Genomic DNA, 13884 nt, shown 5'->3' with positions numbered 1-13884 from the left:
CTGTAACCACAGCTACAATTGCTATCATCCTCTGATTAACTTTATGATAATCCACAGCAGCTTTACAACTTGAATAAAATTTGCACCAGCCTAAAGGGTAATTAAATGGAAACGTGGTAAGAACCATTATCTTTCCAGTATTTGATGGCATCAGTTCTCTTATGGATACAGTATTGTTGTTATTCTTTCTGGGGAAGGAAAGGATTGGAGTACAGTTTCAGGGGCTTTCATTTGACCTTTCCTACTATAATAATCCTCACTGCATAGATCAGAAAACCTATGTAGGAATACTGCCAGTTACTAAGTATATAGATATCCCTCTTTATATACTGGGATTGGACAAATGAACATAATGACTCTATGGTTTGCAATGCACTCATTACTGGATAAATTTAGGTCAGGAATCAAATACCTAGTCATCAAAGACTCCCACTTTGATCAGTGGGCTCCAGTGATGTTTTGAATCTCTCGACCTGAGTCATTAGAGAGCCAGTATCTAAGAACCCTTGGAAGGTCTGGGTGTTTGCTTCTCCCCAGGCTACTGTCCCCTGATAAATGGCCCAGGTCCCACTATAGATGGCTTAGAGAAATATTCATGGTAACCATTTGTAAGCGTGCAGAGGGGGGTCATTCCTTAAAGGCAGCCAGCCACTTCTTCCATCAAGAGGCTCTAGGTCTGTGAAATGGCTCGAGTCTGAGAACTCTATAAAACACACACACACACACACACTCTATAAAATATTCCCCATTACAGCACCTTGAGTAAAATTTTTTCTGTCCTCCAGAGTTGAAATTTCTCTGCTCATATAGGTCATACAGAACCATAGTAGGCTGCTGTAGTAGGTTGAATGATGGCCTCATTTTAGATATGTCCATGTCCCAATACCTGGCACCTGTGAATGTAACCTTATTTGGACAAAGGGTATTTGCAGTTATAAAGAAGTTGAGGGTCTTAAATCATCCTGTATTATTAGCCAGTGGCCCTAAGTCCAATGCCAAGTGTTCTTATGAGAGACAGAAGACACAGACACATGACAAGAAGGCAGCAATGTGACCACAGAAGCAGATATTCGAGTGATATGGTCCAGGAAGCCAATAAATGCTGGAAGCCACCAGAAGCTGAAAGAGACAAAGAAGGATTTTCCCATAAAGATTCCAGAGAAAGCGCAGCTCTGCTGACACCTTGATTTCAGACTTCTTGCCTCCAATACTGTAAGACAATACATTTCTGGGACTTTTTTTTTTTTTTTTTTTTTGAGAGAGAGTCTTGCTCTTTCCCTCAGGCTAGAGTGCAGTGGTGCCATCTCAGCTCACTGCAACCTCTGCCTCCCGAGTTCATGCAATTCTCATGCCTCAGTCTCCCAAGTAGCTGGGGTGACAGGCACCTGCCACCACGCCTGGCCAATTTTTGTATTTTTGGTAGAGATGGGTTTTCACCATGTTGGCCAGGCTGGTCTCGAACTCCTGACCTCAAGTGGCACACCTGCCTCGGGCTCCCAGAGTGCTGGGATTACAGGCATAAGCCACTGTGCCCAGCCACATTTCTGTTGTTTTAAGACACCCAGTTCGTGGCAATTTTATGACGGTCCTACTAAGCTACTACAACTGCCCATTTCATTCCTGTGGATATAATGATCAATTAATAGCTGCTATAAATCCCTGCAGGGTCAGACCACTCTATCCATAGTGACTTGTTTCTTTTAAAATGTTATTGTGGTAAGAGAATTTAGATTGAGATCTACCCTTTTAACATATTTTTAAGTGTAAAATACAACATTGTTATCCATAGGCACAATATTGCACAGTAGAGCTCTAGAATGTATTCATCATGCATAACTGAAATATTACATCCATTGATAATAGCAACTCCTATTTCGCCCTACCCTGCTCCCAGCCCTGGACAATCACAATTTCATTCTTTGCTTCCATTAGTTTATTTTAGATACTTTATATGAATGGAATCACACAGTATTTGTTCTTTCTGACAGGCTGATATCACTTCGTATAACATCTTTCAGGTTCATGTATATTGTCAAATATTACAGGATTTCCTTTTTGCTTAAGGCTGAATAATATTCCACTGCAAGTACTCCATTGCATGTATATTGCATATATCATTTGTTTTATCCATCCGCTGGTGAACATTCAGGTTTTTTTCCCACATTTTGGCAATTGTGAATAGTGCTGCAATAAGCATGGCAGTGCTGGTACCTCTTTGTGATCTTTATTTCAATTCTTTTGGATAAATACCCAGAAATAGAATTGCTGGATCACATGGTAATTCTACTTGTAATTTTTGAAGAACCTCCATACAATTTTTTTTTTTTCTTTTTTTGAGATGGAGTCTCGTTCTGTCACCAGGCTGGAGTGCAGCAGTGCGATCTCGGCTCACTGCAACCTCCACCTCCCCGAGTCAAGCGATCCTCCTGCCTCAGCCTCCCAAGTTGCTGGGACTACAGATGTGTGCCAGCACACCCAGGATTTTTTTTTTTTTTTTTTTTTTTTAGTAGAGACAGGGTTTCATCATGTTGGCCAGGATGGTCTCGATCTCTTGACCTGGTGATCCACCCGCCTTGGCCTCCCAAAGTGCTGGGATCACAGGCATGAGCCACCACACCTGGCCATACAACTGTTTTCTACAGTAGCTGCACCATTTTGCATTTTCACCAACAGTGTTCAAGTGTTCCAATTTCTCCACAATCCCACCATTGTTTGTCGTGATTTGTTATTTTGTCCCTAGGGCTTCTAGGGATTTTTCTCTCCTATGGGGTGTAGGTATTTATAGGAGGTGTCTGAGAAGGTGGTATATAATAAGTAGATCTATTCCAACAACCCATCGTCCTGTGTAATGTTTTCCAGGGAAGTGTTGGCATTTCAAACTGATTGGTATAGGCCACTTTTGAATCCAGGCATCAGTTAACACATCTAGCAATTCTCAACACTTTAAAGCAACACATTAAATCCTGAATTCTAGGCAGAAACTCAAATTTGGGTTGATATAATCTTTATCCTTTTAGATCACCTAATACCCTTACACTATGCTCTTACGCATGCTCCCCTGGCTCTTTACAAAATAATGCAAGATCCTGCAGGTCTTCCATTGTTCAAGCTAACTCATACCAGAACACACTTTTTTCTTCCTCACTAATATCCTTACCTTAGCAAAAGATCTGATAAGAGTTGACATTTAATTGACAGTACAGCTCTGCAAAGTTTAATTAGGTTCCAGACTTAATCCTCACTCACATGTGCCCTTTAAACACATTTTTAAGTGTAAAATACAGCATTGTTAACTATAGGCACAATATTGTACAGCATATACAGGAGATAAGTAATTTTGTCATAAAGACTTTCTGAATATCTATCTGGGCCTTGAGTTGGACATTCGAGACTTTCAATTTATCCCTTTCTCTATGGACCCTCTCTAGTGTAAAATACAACCATCCTATCCCACAATTTTTGTCATCAAAGGGATAAATTGCCTCAGCCACTGGATCTCCATATGCTTTACCCGCCATCTGCACCCCATTCTATTCTATGTCACCATTGGTGATAATGTGAGTAATCATGATGCTACCACTTACTGCAGATTGCCATTATTCTATTCACCTGCCAAGGTTATCCATATGCTGTTCAAATGTGGGAGTAACCCAACCCTAGGATTCCTTTTTTCTTTTTTTCTTTAGACGGAGTCTCGCTCTGTCGCCTAGGCTGGAGAGCAGTGGCGTGATCTCGGCTCATTGCAAGCTCCGCCTCACGGTTCACGCCATTCTCCTGCCTCAGCCTCCCGAGCAGCTGGGACTACAGGCGCCCGCCACCAAGCTCGGCTAATTTTTTGTATTTTTAGTAGAGACGGGGTTTCACCATGTTAGCCAGGATGGTCTCGATCTCCTGACCTCGTGATCCGCTCGTCTCGGCCTCCCAAAGTGTTGGGATTACAGGCGTGAGCCACCGCACCCAGCTAGGATTCCATTTTAAGCTCAGTTTCCTGAGATCATTTCTGGTACCAATTACTGCTTGGGTCAAGGTCCAGCAGAAATCTGTTGGCTCACTCAAACTGTTTAATTTAAGAAGTATTTAATAAAATAATTTTTTACAATGGAGAGGACCCTAACAAAATCAATACGAAAAATAAAGCATCTTAACCTAGCTACACAAAAGGAAGACATTTTCATGCTTAAGCTAAAAGAGGAAAAGGAAAGATGACTTTCAAAATTCAGAAAGAGTCATGGTGCAAGAGGGATTACCACCCAACCAGAGCTGTGGTTTGATGTAGAGAATTGCAGCCACTGACAACAGACCAAAAAAGCAGATAGGAGAAACCAAGGGAATACATACCCTCACCTCTTTCTTTCAGACTTCAAATTTCCTGTCCTCCTCTCTCCATTTTTCTCCGTAAGTCTTCCATTCCAGTTGTTTCACCCCTGGGTCAACAGGGGAATTCTAAAGTCCTTTATTTCCTCCTCTCTGGCTATTTTCTTCTCACTGCCTGCCTCCCCAACCCTCCCTGCTACCTCCCCAACCCTTTCTTCTCTGAGCTATGGGATTCTCCTAAAGTGTCTTACAAAACATCTAACCATTTATATTCCAGTGTAAACCTGCATTTGTCTGTATTAAATTGCTGCCAGTTTATCAGTAATCAGAATGGTCCCCAATCTAGTCCCATCTGTAATTTATTGTTTAGAGAGTTCCCTGAATTGTCTATGAGACCTTGAAAATGACTACATTATGGCAATTTCCTCCTTGATATACTTTCTTAACAACTGCCATGTGCTGTGAAAAATTTTAGATATCCTACAAAATGTGTGGCTGAAATGTTGTCAAATATTTACATAGAACAAATATTTAACTTCTTGATCATTAAACTTGAGAGAAAAGTCTCATTAATTGCTGACTGGAATTAGGAGAAAAATCATATGTCTTATGTATATATAACTATGTTGTGTGTGATAGTGAGTAAAATATTGCTATTTGATTATAGATTTTCACTTTTAATTCTTTCTCCATTTGGATACTTTCTATGTAGCCCTTCAGATCTACTCTTCCCCTTACATACTCTGCTCTTTGCCTTGAAGCCCTAAAAATTATAAACTGACTCCTACCCCTTCTGCTTTCCTTTTGGGTTTGGCCAGTGGGAAACCCAAGCAGGAGACTGGAGGAAGGAAGAAGTATGAAATTGTATATTTCTCTAGTTCATGAGATTCCCTTATGCCTGGCTGTTCCCTTCACAGCTGGTCATGTTATCATGATCAAGATAACTTGATCCTCTGTTATCTTCTTTACACTCTTCCTGGGTTCTCAGACTTTCTCCCCAAGTTCATTTGAGACTAGAGGGAGAGATAGTCTGTCTAATACTGGCTCTGTGTCCCTTTACTATTCTTTTAGTTTCCCTATCCACTACCCACACCTTACAATAAGGCCCTTTGTAAATAAACTCTCCTTGGCTTAAGCTATTTCGAGTGTGCCATCCATTTCCTGTTAAGACTGACTGGCAAACCATTGCTCATCACCGCAGGTCCCTAATGTGTATGTGGTCAAGGTCACTTCTTCTTTGGTTTATTGGAGAAGGGGGTTGTTATGGTTTATTTAACAAGTTTATTCTTCTTACAGTTTCACCATGGTCCACAGGGAGTTTTCCTTGCGTATGCTAATAGCTCCATTGTTTACCCAGAATTAAGGTTTTTTATTTATTTATAGTTTCAATTGTTTTATTGGGATTATGAGAAGGATGGAAGGTGAAAGCAGACAATAAACTGCAAAGATTCAAATGCCTATACTAAAATATAAATTTTTTTATCCTACTTATAGAAATTTTCAAGAAACAGCATTTTATAATGTTTCCTCCCCTCCACATACTGATTAGCTTCCTATAACTACATTTTATCTAAAATAAATAACTTGAAAGTTGTCTAGTTTTTATTTGGTTGTTAGATTTTAACTCTAATATACTTGAAATTTTAAAAATAATTTAATGTGAAAACACATTTTAAAATGTTTTCTTTACTCCAAAATATTAATTTCAGTAACAAAATTGCATTTCAATTTAGCACTAAATTCCTAACAACAGTATACTTATATAGAAATGTTTTCTCTTTATATAACTCAAAATACTTATGAAAAACACAAAACAAAATCAATAAACAGATTAAATTCCATTTCCATACTCTGTGACCTCTGTATTATCCTATAAGCAGTGAACAAAATGCCGATCATCAAACAAATACTCCTGGATCACCTAAGGAGGAGGTCTCTGTGATTCTATAATCTTAGGTGTTGTGTCTGAGTGATGTTTCCATCTGATCTCATCAATTTCACCATCATCAAGTATAAATGAGGCCAGCACTGGAATCTGAGAAAAATAGTTCTTAGCCAGGATATGTTTGTGTTTGATCTTGTGAATAAATGAGCATTCATATCCCTGCAAAGAAAAAAATCAAATTCTAGTAAATATCACAGATATATTTTGCCAGATAAAAATACTGTCATGCCTCGGTGCCTTTGCTTGTCAATTCTTTCATCCCAGATTACATTTATTTATCTCACATTGTCTATCATCATTCACGACTCAGTTCCTATGATACTTTAACCTGGAAGTTTTCCCCAACACTCTGACTTCTCTAAGTTTAAACCGCTGCTAGTTACCAACTCAGTATTCATTCTCTCTTCCATTTGAGCCGGAGGCCTGATTTTGTACAGGGTGTGATGTGTCTAGCTTTCTTAGTCTTTATTCTAACTGGGAGTGTCTAGTTAGAATATATATATATATATAAAATTATATTATTAATGTTATAGATATTGAGGTCAGAAAAAACAAAAAAAAAACAAAAAAAAAAAAACCAAGGAAAGTCTGAGAAACTGTCACCACCAAGAAGCATCTAAGGAGACATGATGACTAAATGTCTTCCAAGATTATTTAATTATACACAATATATATAATCTTATATAATTATTTATATATAATTGAATAAAGACTTTTAACAGGACTTTTAAGAGTGGGAAGACTCGCCTATTAAGCACATCTAGCCTTTTGCCATTACTGAGAGGTACATGTAATGAAGTAGATGAACTAGCTCTCCTATCACTAAGAGTCCATCAAGCATGAGAGAGAAAGCTGAAGATTAAATATGGCTGAGGAAAAAGTGAGATGGCTTGAATTTCTGAGAACAGGTGATCCACCATAATAGCCCCAAACTGCCAACATTTGAACTTTCTTGTTACATAAGAAAAGTAAACTCACATTTGATTAAATCATAAATTGATTTTTCTGTTCTTGTAGCTGAACCCAAATGCAGCTGAGACAACAAAAAGTTATATTCATTAAATTTTCTTGTTTCTCTGTAATTACTTAGTACAGTATTTGGCACATTCAAAAGTAAATTCTGGTTAAATTAATAAATATAATCTATTACCTATTAATCTTAATTGGCCCTCTTTTCAGTCAAATCACAAATACTACCTACACTTCTTCCTAAAATTTATTTTCTGAGAATAAGACATTCCCTTCATAAAAAAGGTCAAATCAAAGATAAAAGAAAGTCCTGGGTGAAAGGACCGAAGGAGAAGAAAGCATTATATAAGGGTATCCTGGGCTTATTAAAATTTCTTCTTAACAGAAAAATTTACTAGGTTAAAATATTCATCTTTTGAGCTAATCTAACTGTTTCTACCACTTCATAGCCCATATTTCATTCAAGAAAAACACACTTTTTTAATGCTACATTAACTTACACATGTACAGAACTTTATAGGTTTTCAAAGTGCCTTTACAGAACTATAAATTAGTAACGATGAGATAAATTATGATATATGTGTTCAAGGCACTAATAAGTAACTCTTAAATAACTGAATATATTTCCATATTATATTATTTATATTGTTAAGTAAAGCAAAGAAACTAAGTCTCAGAGTCATTTAATATGAAATTCCTGCTACAGTAAAGTGTATATACTTACATACACATAGGAAACTTCCAGAAGGATTTCAATAGATTATTATATACATAAGAAATAGTAGTTATCATTGCAACATGGAGATAGGGATGGGTGGACATCAAGAGACCTTTTTTCCCATTGAAATAAGGTCCACTCTCTTGAAATAGCCATGTGATGGTTTTAAACTATGTCCACAAATTCTTTGGGTGCACAAATAGTTCTAAGAATATTACAGAAAGGTCCCATATACCCCACACCCACATTTTCCTGAATGTTTCTCAATCTGGGTTTGTCCTATGTTTTCTTCATTATTAGACTGAAGGGATGGGTTTGGGGAGGAAGACCACAGGGGTGAAGTGGTCTTCTCCTCACATCAATCAACGGTACATACCATCAACATGACACCACTCCTGCTGTTAATCTTGATTACCTGGCTGAGGTAGTGCTTGTCAGGTTTCTCTACTGTGAAGTTCCTCCCCTTCCATCCATAATATACTCTTTGGAAAGGAGTTATGCACAGCCCATACTTAAAGGGTGGAGAGTTATTCTCCAACTCCTTAAGAGTGGAGAGTATATACATAAATTATTTAGAATTCTATATGGGAGATTTGTTTATTTGCCTTCCTTTATTCATTCAATCATTTTTAAAATTTTTAAATTGATAATAATTATACATATTTATGGGGTACATCGTGACGGGATGATACATATATCATGATCAGAGTAATTAGCATATTCATCTCAAACATTTATTATTTCTTTGTGCTGGGAACTTTTGATATGCTTCTTCTAGCTATTTGGAACTATATATTGTAATTAACTATAGAAAACCTACAGTGCCACAGAACAGTACTATAACTCACTCCTCCTATCTAGCTATAATTTGTGTTATCCTTAACAAATCTCTTCCTATTCCCTCAACCTCTGAGACTTTTACTTTCTACATTACATTTTTTACTATGTTCAGATTCTAAGCCAATAATATATTGCTTTTATGAAAATTAAAAATACATCAAAAAAATTTAAAGTGCTTTCATAGTTACTATGTAAGTTTATTCATGCCAAAAAAAAACTATGTGGAAAGCTTTAAATAATGGTCTACTCAAAGCTTCCCTATGATGAGATACCATTATCTCTTTTTTATAGACAAGAAACTGGGTAATTGAGACATTCACAAATTTGTCCAATTTCTCCCAACTCATGAATGGTAAAGCTAGAATTCAGAGCCAGGGCTGCTTTTATCCTCTTTACTGATTCCACTTATTTAGCTAATCTTTCTAAAAATTTATGAAGCAAAGAGGGCAGGTTTTAATGTAAAGTTGTCAGTGACAGAGATTTGAGTAACTGGGTCAGGATTACTGATTTTAAGTCCATGATTGTTCCTACTTTGGCCAATGTGCACACAAGGAGAGATCAATCTGCTCCACTTCAAGTTCACATTAACGAAAAGTGTTTTTCCACGTTTCCTATACCTGTTTCAGATTAACTTTAAAGCATTTTTTTAACTTCTTAAGAAAGCAAATATCTCTGAACATTAAGAAAATTCTGAAAACGTCCCATCTTTCTGCAAGACACAAACTACTCTTTAACTGGGCTGAAAGTTAATAGTTAAAAGACTGTATCAGCCCAAAACCATAAAAAAGGCAAATGTTCTTCCAGTTTGTCTGGTTGCAAATCTTGGTGCCCTTTATAGAAATTTGATAAGACTGGCATTCTGAAATTAGAAATGCATGTGAATAGAACATTTAATTTGATACTGCAGTAATTTGATTAAATGCACAAAGGGAGTTGTGTGGATTAATTGAAGAAGCACTGGAATATCAGCTTTGGGAATGAACCTCAATCTCATCATGGGTCCTAGATGAAATGATATTGCTAGTATTTACTATGCTTCCTGTGGTTAAATATTTATGAGGCAGCTTAGTTTACTAAATATAACATTTAACACAGCTTCAACTTATTGCTACCTTTTCTTTCAATCCCTAGAGTGAAATTTTCCTTAGCCTTGCTTCCTAAAACTAAAAAAATATTTAAAAACTAAAACCTTACCTAGTTTCTTATCTTTATATTAATCACCCCTTGTTCCATGAAAAAACCAAACAGGGACTCACACTATTTTAAATGACTATTGTATTTTGTAATTTCTTTACTTTACTTAGCTGATAACTTGCATAGAGTTAAAGAATGCAGAGAATCAGTATTAATTATTGGGATCCTGAATTTAGTGTAACTGGAACTCTCTAGGAACTCTTCAGGAGCCCCCTCAATTTACCCATCAAAATGTTTTACAGATTGCATCATGTAAGTTACTAAAATTACAGTAAATGGCATTTCATGTTTACAGTGCTTGCTCCACTCCCGGCAAGCTGGAAGCAAATGAAAAATGGAGCATCAGAACTACACTCCATCAGTATGATTGCCATTTAGAGCACAAAATTATGAAAAAAATTTGAAAGTTGGGTGTTTTTAAGCAGACTCATGATAATTAATCAAAGAAGGACAAATTCTGGGTTCCATAATACCTATCTGGTGGTAATGCACATTTATTCATTCAACAAATACTCAGAAACTCCACTCTGCAACAGTCAGTATTGTAGGTATCAGAGAAATAGATGTAAATAAGCTGAACAAAATCGCTGCCTTCATGGAATTTACTGTGGAATATGCTTAAACTTGCTATTAGGAGAGACTGGTATGATGTTTAGGACTTGTAATATGTTCAAATCTCTTATATAAACCTTTTATTTAATCTGTGCCATATATGCCATTCATATTATTTTTTTGCTGTTAATCCACAAGTTCTGTTTCTTAATCTGATGGCAGTATTTAAGCATGGAATATATTAGAAGGCAGTCCAGTTAGCTCTAATAATTCCAATGATTAAATCAACTTCACAAATAAAATTCACCTTTCTTACCTCTTCAATACTTGTTAGGTTGAGATGAGCAGCTGCTTCATCTTTGGTAAGAAGAATACAGTTCCAGGGGGACCACTCCAGGGATTTATTCCATCTGACCATGACCAGATCACTGAGATCGTCCCAGGCACTGAGGACAGACTGGGATGCCCAGATGTTCTCTGTCAGGTACTGAATGTCTTGTAGCTGCACGTCAAAGCAAGTTTTAAAAACAATGTAGTTTAAATTCGTTTAAGATTATTATATTACTTGAGCAAATAATTAAGTTATAGAGTATATTTAAGTGAAATATTATTCACTAGGTTTCAATGACACATAGCCCCTTATTTTTCACTAAACTTCTGTTCATTTTGCCTAAACTACATTATCAGTCTCACAGTTGCGTCCCCATCTCTAAACCAGAGTAAGCAGTATAAATTTATTTCAGTATGCTAATTTTATCTTAATATAATCTTAATAATACTGTAATGTTACCATAATAAACATATGGTATTGAATGATTTTAAAAAATTCATTAGTAAGTACCATCTTAATTTCAGGACCATTGTCGGGACCTTTTAAAACCTTTTACTGCCGTTTTACAAATGAGGAAGCTGAGTTTTTTTTATATGGAACACTTCACAAGTTTGCATGTCATCCTTGTCCAAGGGCCATGCTAATCTTCTCTGTATGGTTCCAGTTTCAGTATATGGACTGCTGAAGCGAACACAGGAAGTTGAGATTTAATAAAGATAAGTAATTCACTTAGTGTTAATTAAAAGACTTGGTTATTTCAATAAAAAAGAGGGGTAATGAAATAGTTGTTTAAAACTTTTTTAAAAATGTAAACTTTATTAGCTAAAACTCTTGGAATGACTTTTTATCATGGGGTCTGCATTATAAATTAAGAATTGCCAGAGAGGGACAAACTCAACAAAGTATAAGCATGTAAAAAGAACATTTTTTTAAAAAGCTTCTGTGGAAAAGTATGAGAGCGGAAATATTTTCTGTAAAATGAGTAGACAAAACCTAACAATTTGCCAAAGCAAAAAACAAAAAGAACCTGTCATCATCAGCTACGACAGTATTTCATAAATTGATAATTCAATATATTAAGCTCAACTAATGCATTCTAGCTTTTACTTAATGCTAAAAAAGACAATACTCTGTACACAACTGCTATGAAAAATAAATTTATAGACTTTTAAAATTCAATGTTTTATATATTTCACTTACATTCAAAATGCATCTTGTTTACATTTTTGTTTTTAATTTACTTGCTCAACTGTACTAATAATTTTGAAATTGTATCATACAGAATAACGTGTTTATTTGCATGTAAATGTCAAATATGCACATGATAAGTGTGGTTGGCAGTCTGTAAGAGCTTTCTACCTTTCAAGTAGTCATTGTACTTGAAATTTTTGCAGTAATAGAGCAATACTATTGCCTATTAGGCAGTATTTGTATGCATTACAGATAAACGAGGTGACTAGTACAACACTCAAATCTCTTGTCTAAGCAGAATGTTTACTTTTTGTATATATTAGCTTTCACCTTTTCATTTTACATGACATCATGTTCACATTTAATATATGCTAATCTTTGCTGTTGTTCACAAGATTTACTGTTTATGAGAATGTTCAAACATTCAAATTATGCCTCAAATACTATTACTGAAATAAATATTAATCAAAATTACACCAATTACAAGGGGGGAAGTTACTGGACACTCATATTTGTCTGCTAATCCTAGACATTGGAAAAGTAATAGACCAAAATCCTACACAGATACAGTATTGAAATTAAATCACATCTAATGGAGATTATCCTTATCTGAAAGTTTACAATGCTCCCCTAGAATTTTTTCATTCAATATGTGTAATGGTTGATTTTTACATCAACTTGACGAGGCCACAGGATACCCAGATATTTGGTCATATGGTATTCTGGTGTTTATATGAGGGTAGTTTTGGATGAGATTAACATTTAAGTCAATAAACTGAGTAAAGCAGATTGTCCTCCATAATGTGAGTGGGCTTTATCCAATCAGTTGAAGGCCTGAATAGAACAAAAAGTTGACCCTGCCCCCAAGTAAGGAAGACTGTTCTCGCCTAATGGCCATTGAATTGAGACATTGGCTCCTCCTGGTTCTATAGCAGCCTGATGGTCGTCAGACTTCAACTGGGCCATCAGCTGTTTAGGTTTTAGACTTACCAGCCTCCATAATTATGTGAGCAAATTCCTTGTAACAAATCTCCTTATAAGTATATATATAGCATATATGTATAAAATTTCCTATTGGTTCTGTTTCTCAGGAGAAATCTGACTAATACAACATGGAATATTGAGGCAGCACTTGTTGGTGACTTATATTAAAGCCCTAGTACATATAAGATTCTCTACAAGGAAATATACATCTGTCATGTCAACAATTCCTGAATAAAAGTAGCAAATAAGAATTTAAGCTGATATAAACATCAAATTTATTAATAAAATATTCATTCTATTGGACAAAATATGTAATCATTTTAATTTGTGTTTTTCAAACTGTGGGTTGCTACCTCTTGGGTGATACTAAAGTTTTCCAAATGGAAATTAGAATAAGTAGACTGAGATTGAATAGAAAACATCAGAGTGCATCCATAGGGGTAAAGATAAACATTATTTTGGAAACTCTTATTTCTGAGGCAGAACAGCATGTGTTTACATGTATGGACACTGGGACTCAAACTGCCTAGTTTTCAATCCTGGTGCTGGTACTTAGTAGCATAAACTTGGACAAGTTTGTTAACCACTCAGTACTTCACTTTCCTCATCTGCAGAATAGAAATAGGCCTATTTTGATGGGACTTTTGTGCTGATTAACTCAATAATGTATGTACAGCCATATAGGTACTGAGTATTGAGAATTATCATGCATGCCTATATCAGGTTGTCATAAAAATACATTTTTACTGTAGATTGAGATTTAAGAGTTTGAAAGCTACTGATTTAGAATAATTTTTTAACAAAGCACATCACATTTGGTACCTGTTTTTTAATCTCTATAAAGTT

General features: G+C 35.9%; 1 protein-coding gene and 1 non-coding gene across 2 annotated transcripts in view; both read right to left on the bottom strand.

Moving 5' to 3' along the window:
• Positions 1–6098: 6098 nt before the first annotated feature.
• IQUB (IQ motif and ubiquitin domain containing) overlaps positions 6099–13884 on the bottom strand; it is an 81768-nt gene continuing 73982 nt past the window's right edge. Inside the window, exons 12-13 of the mRNA XM_010367980.2 lie at positions 10849–11034; positions 6099–6418 (exon numbers count right to left, since the gene is read on the bottom strand). Coding sequence (XP_010366282.1) covers positions 6236–6418; positions 10849–11034 — 369 coding nt within the window. The 3' untranslated portion in view covers positions 6099–6235. The remainder of the gene's footprint in view (positions 6419–10848; positions 11035–13884) is intronic.
• Positions 11451–11555, bottom strand: LOC115898404. The gene has a single exon (XR_004058143.1). It is a non-coding gene; the product is annotated as a U6 spliceosomal RNA (small nuclear RNA).

This window comes from Rhinopithecus roxellana, chromosome 6 (genome assembly GCF_007565055.1).
Source record: "Rhinopithecus roxellana isolate Shanxi Qingling chromosome 6, ASM756505v1, whole genome shotgun sequence".
Classification (NCBI taxonomy): domain Eukaryota; kingdom Metazoa; phylum Chordata; class Mammalia; order Primates; family Cercopithecidae; genus Rhinopithecus; species Rhinopithecus roxellana.
Note: the sequence above shows the minus strand (reverse complement) of the source record. Positions and strands in the feature narration are given on the sequence as shown.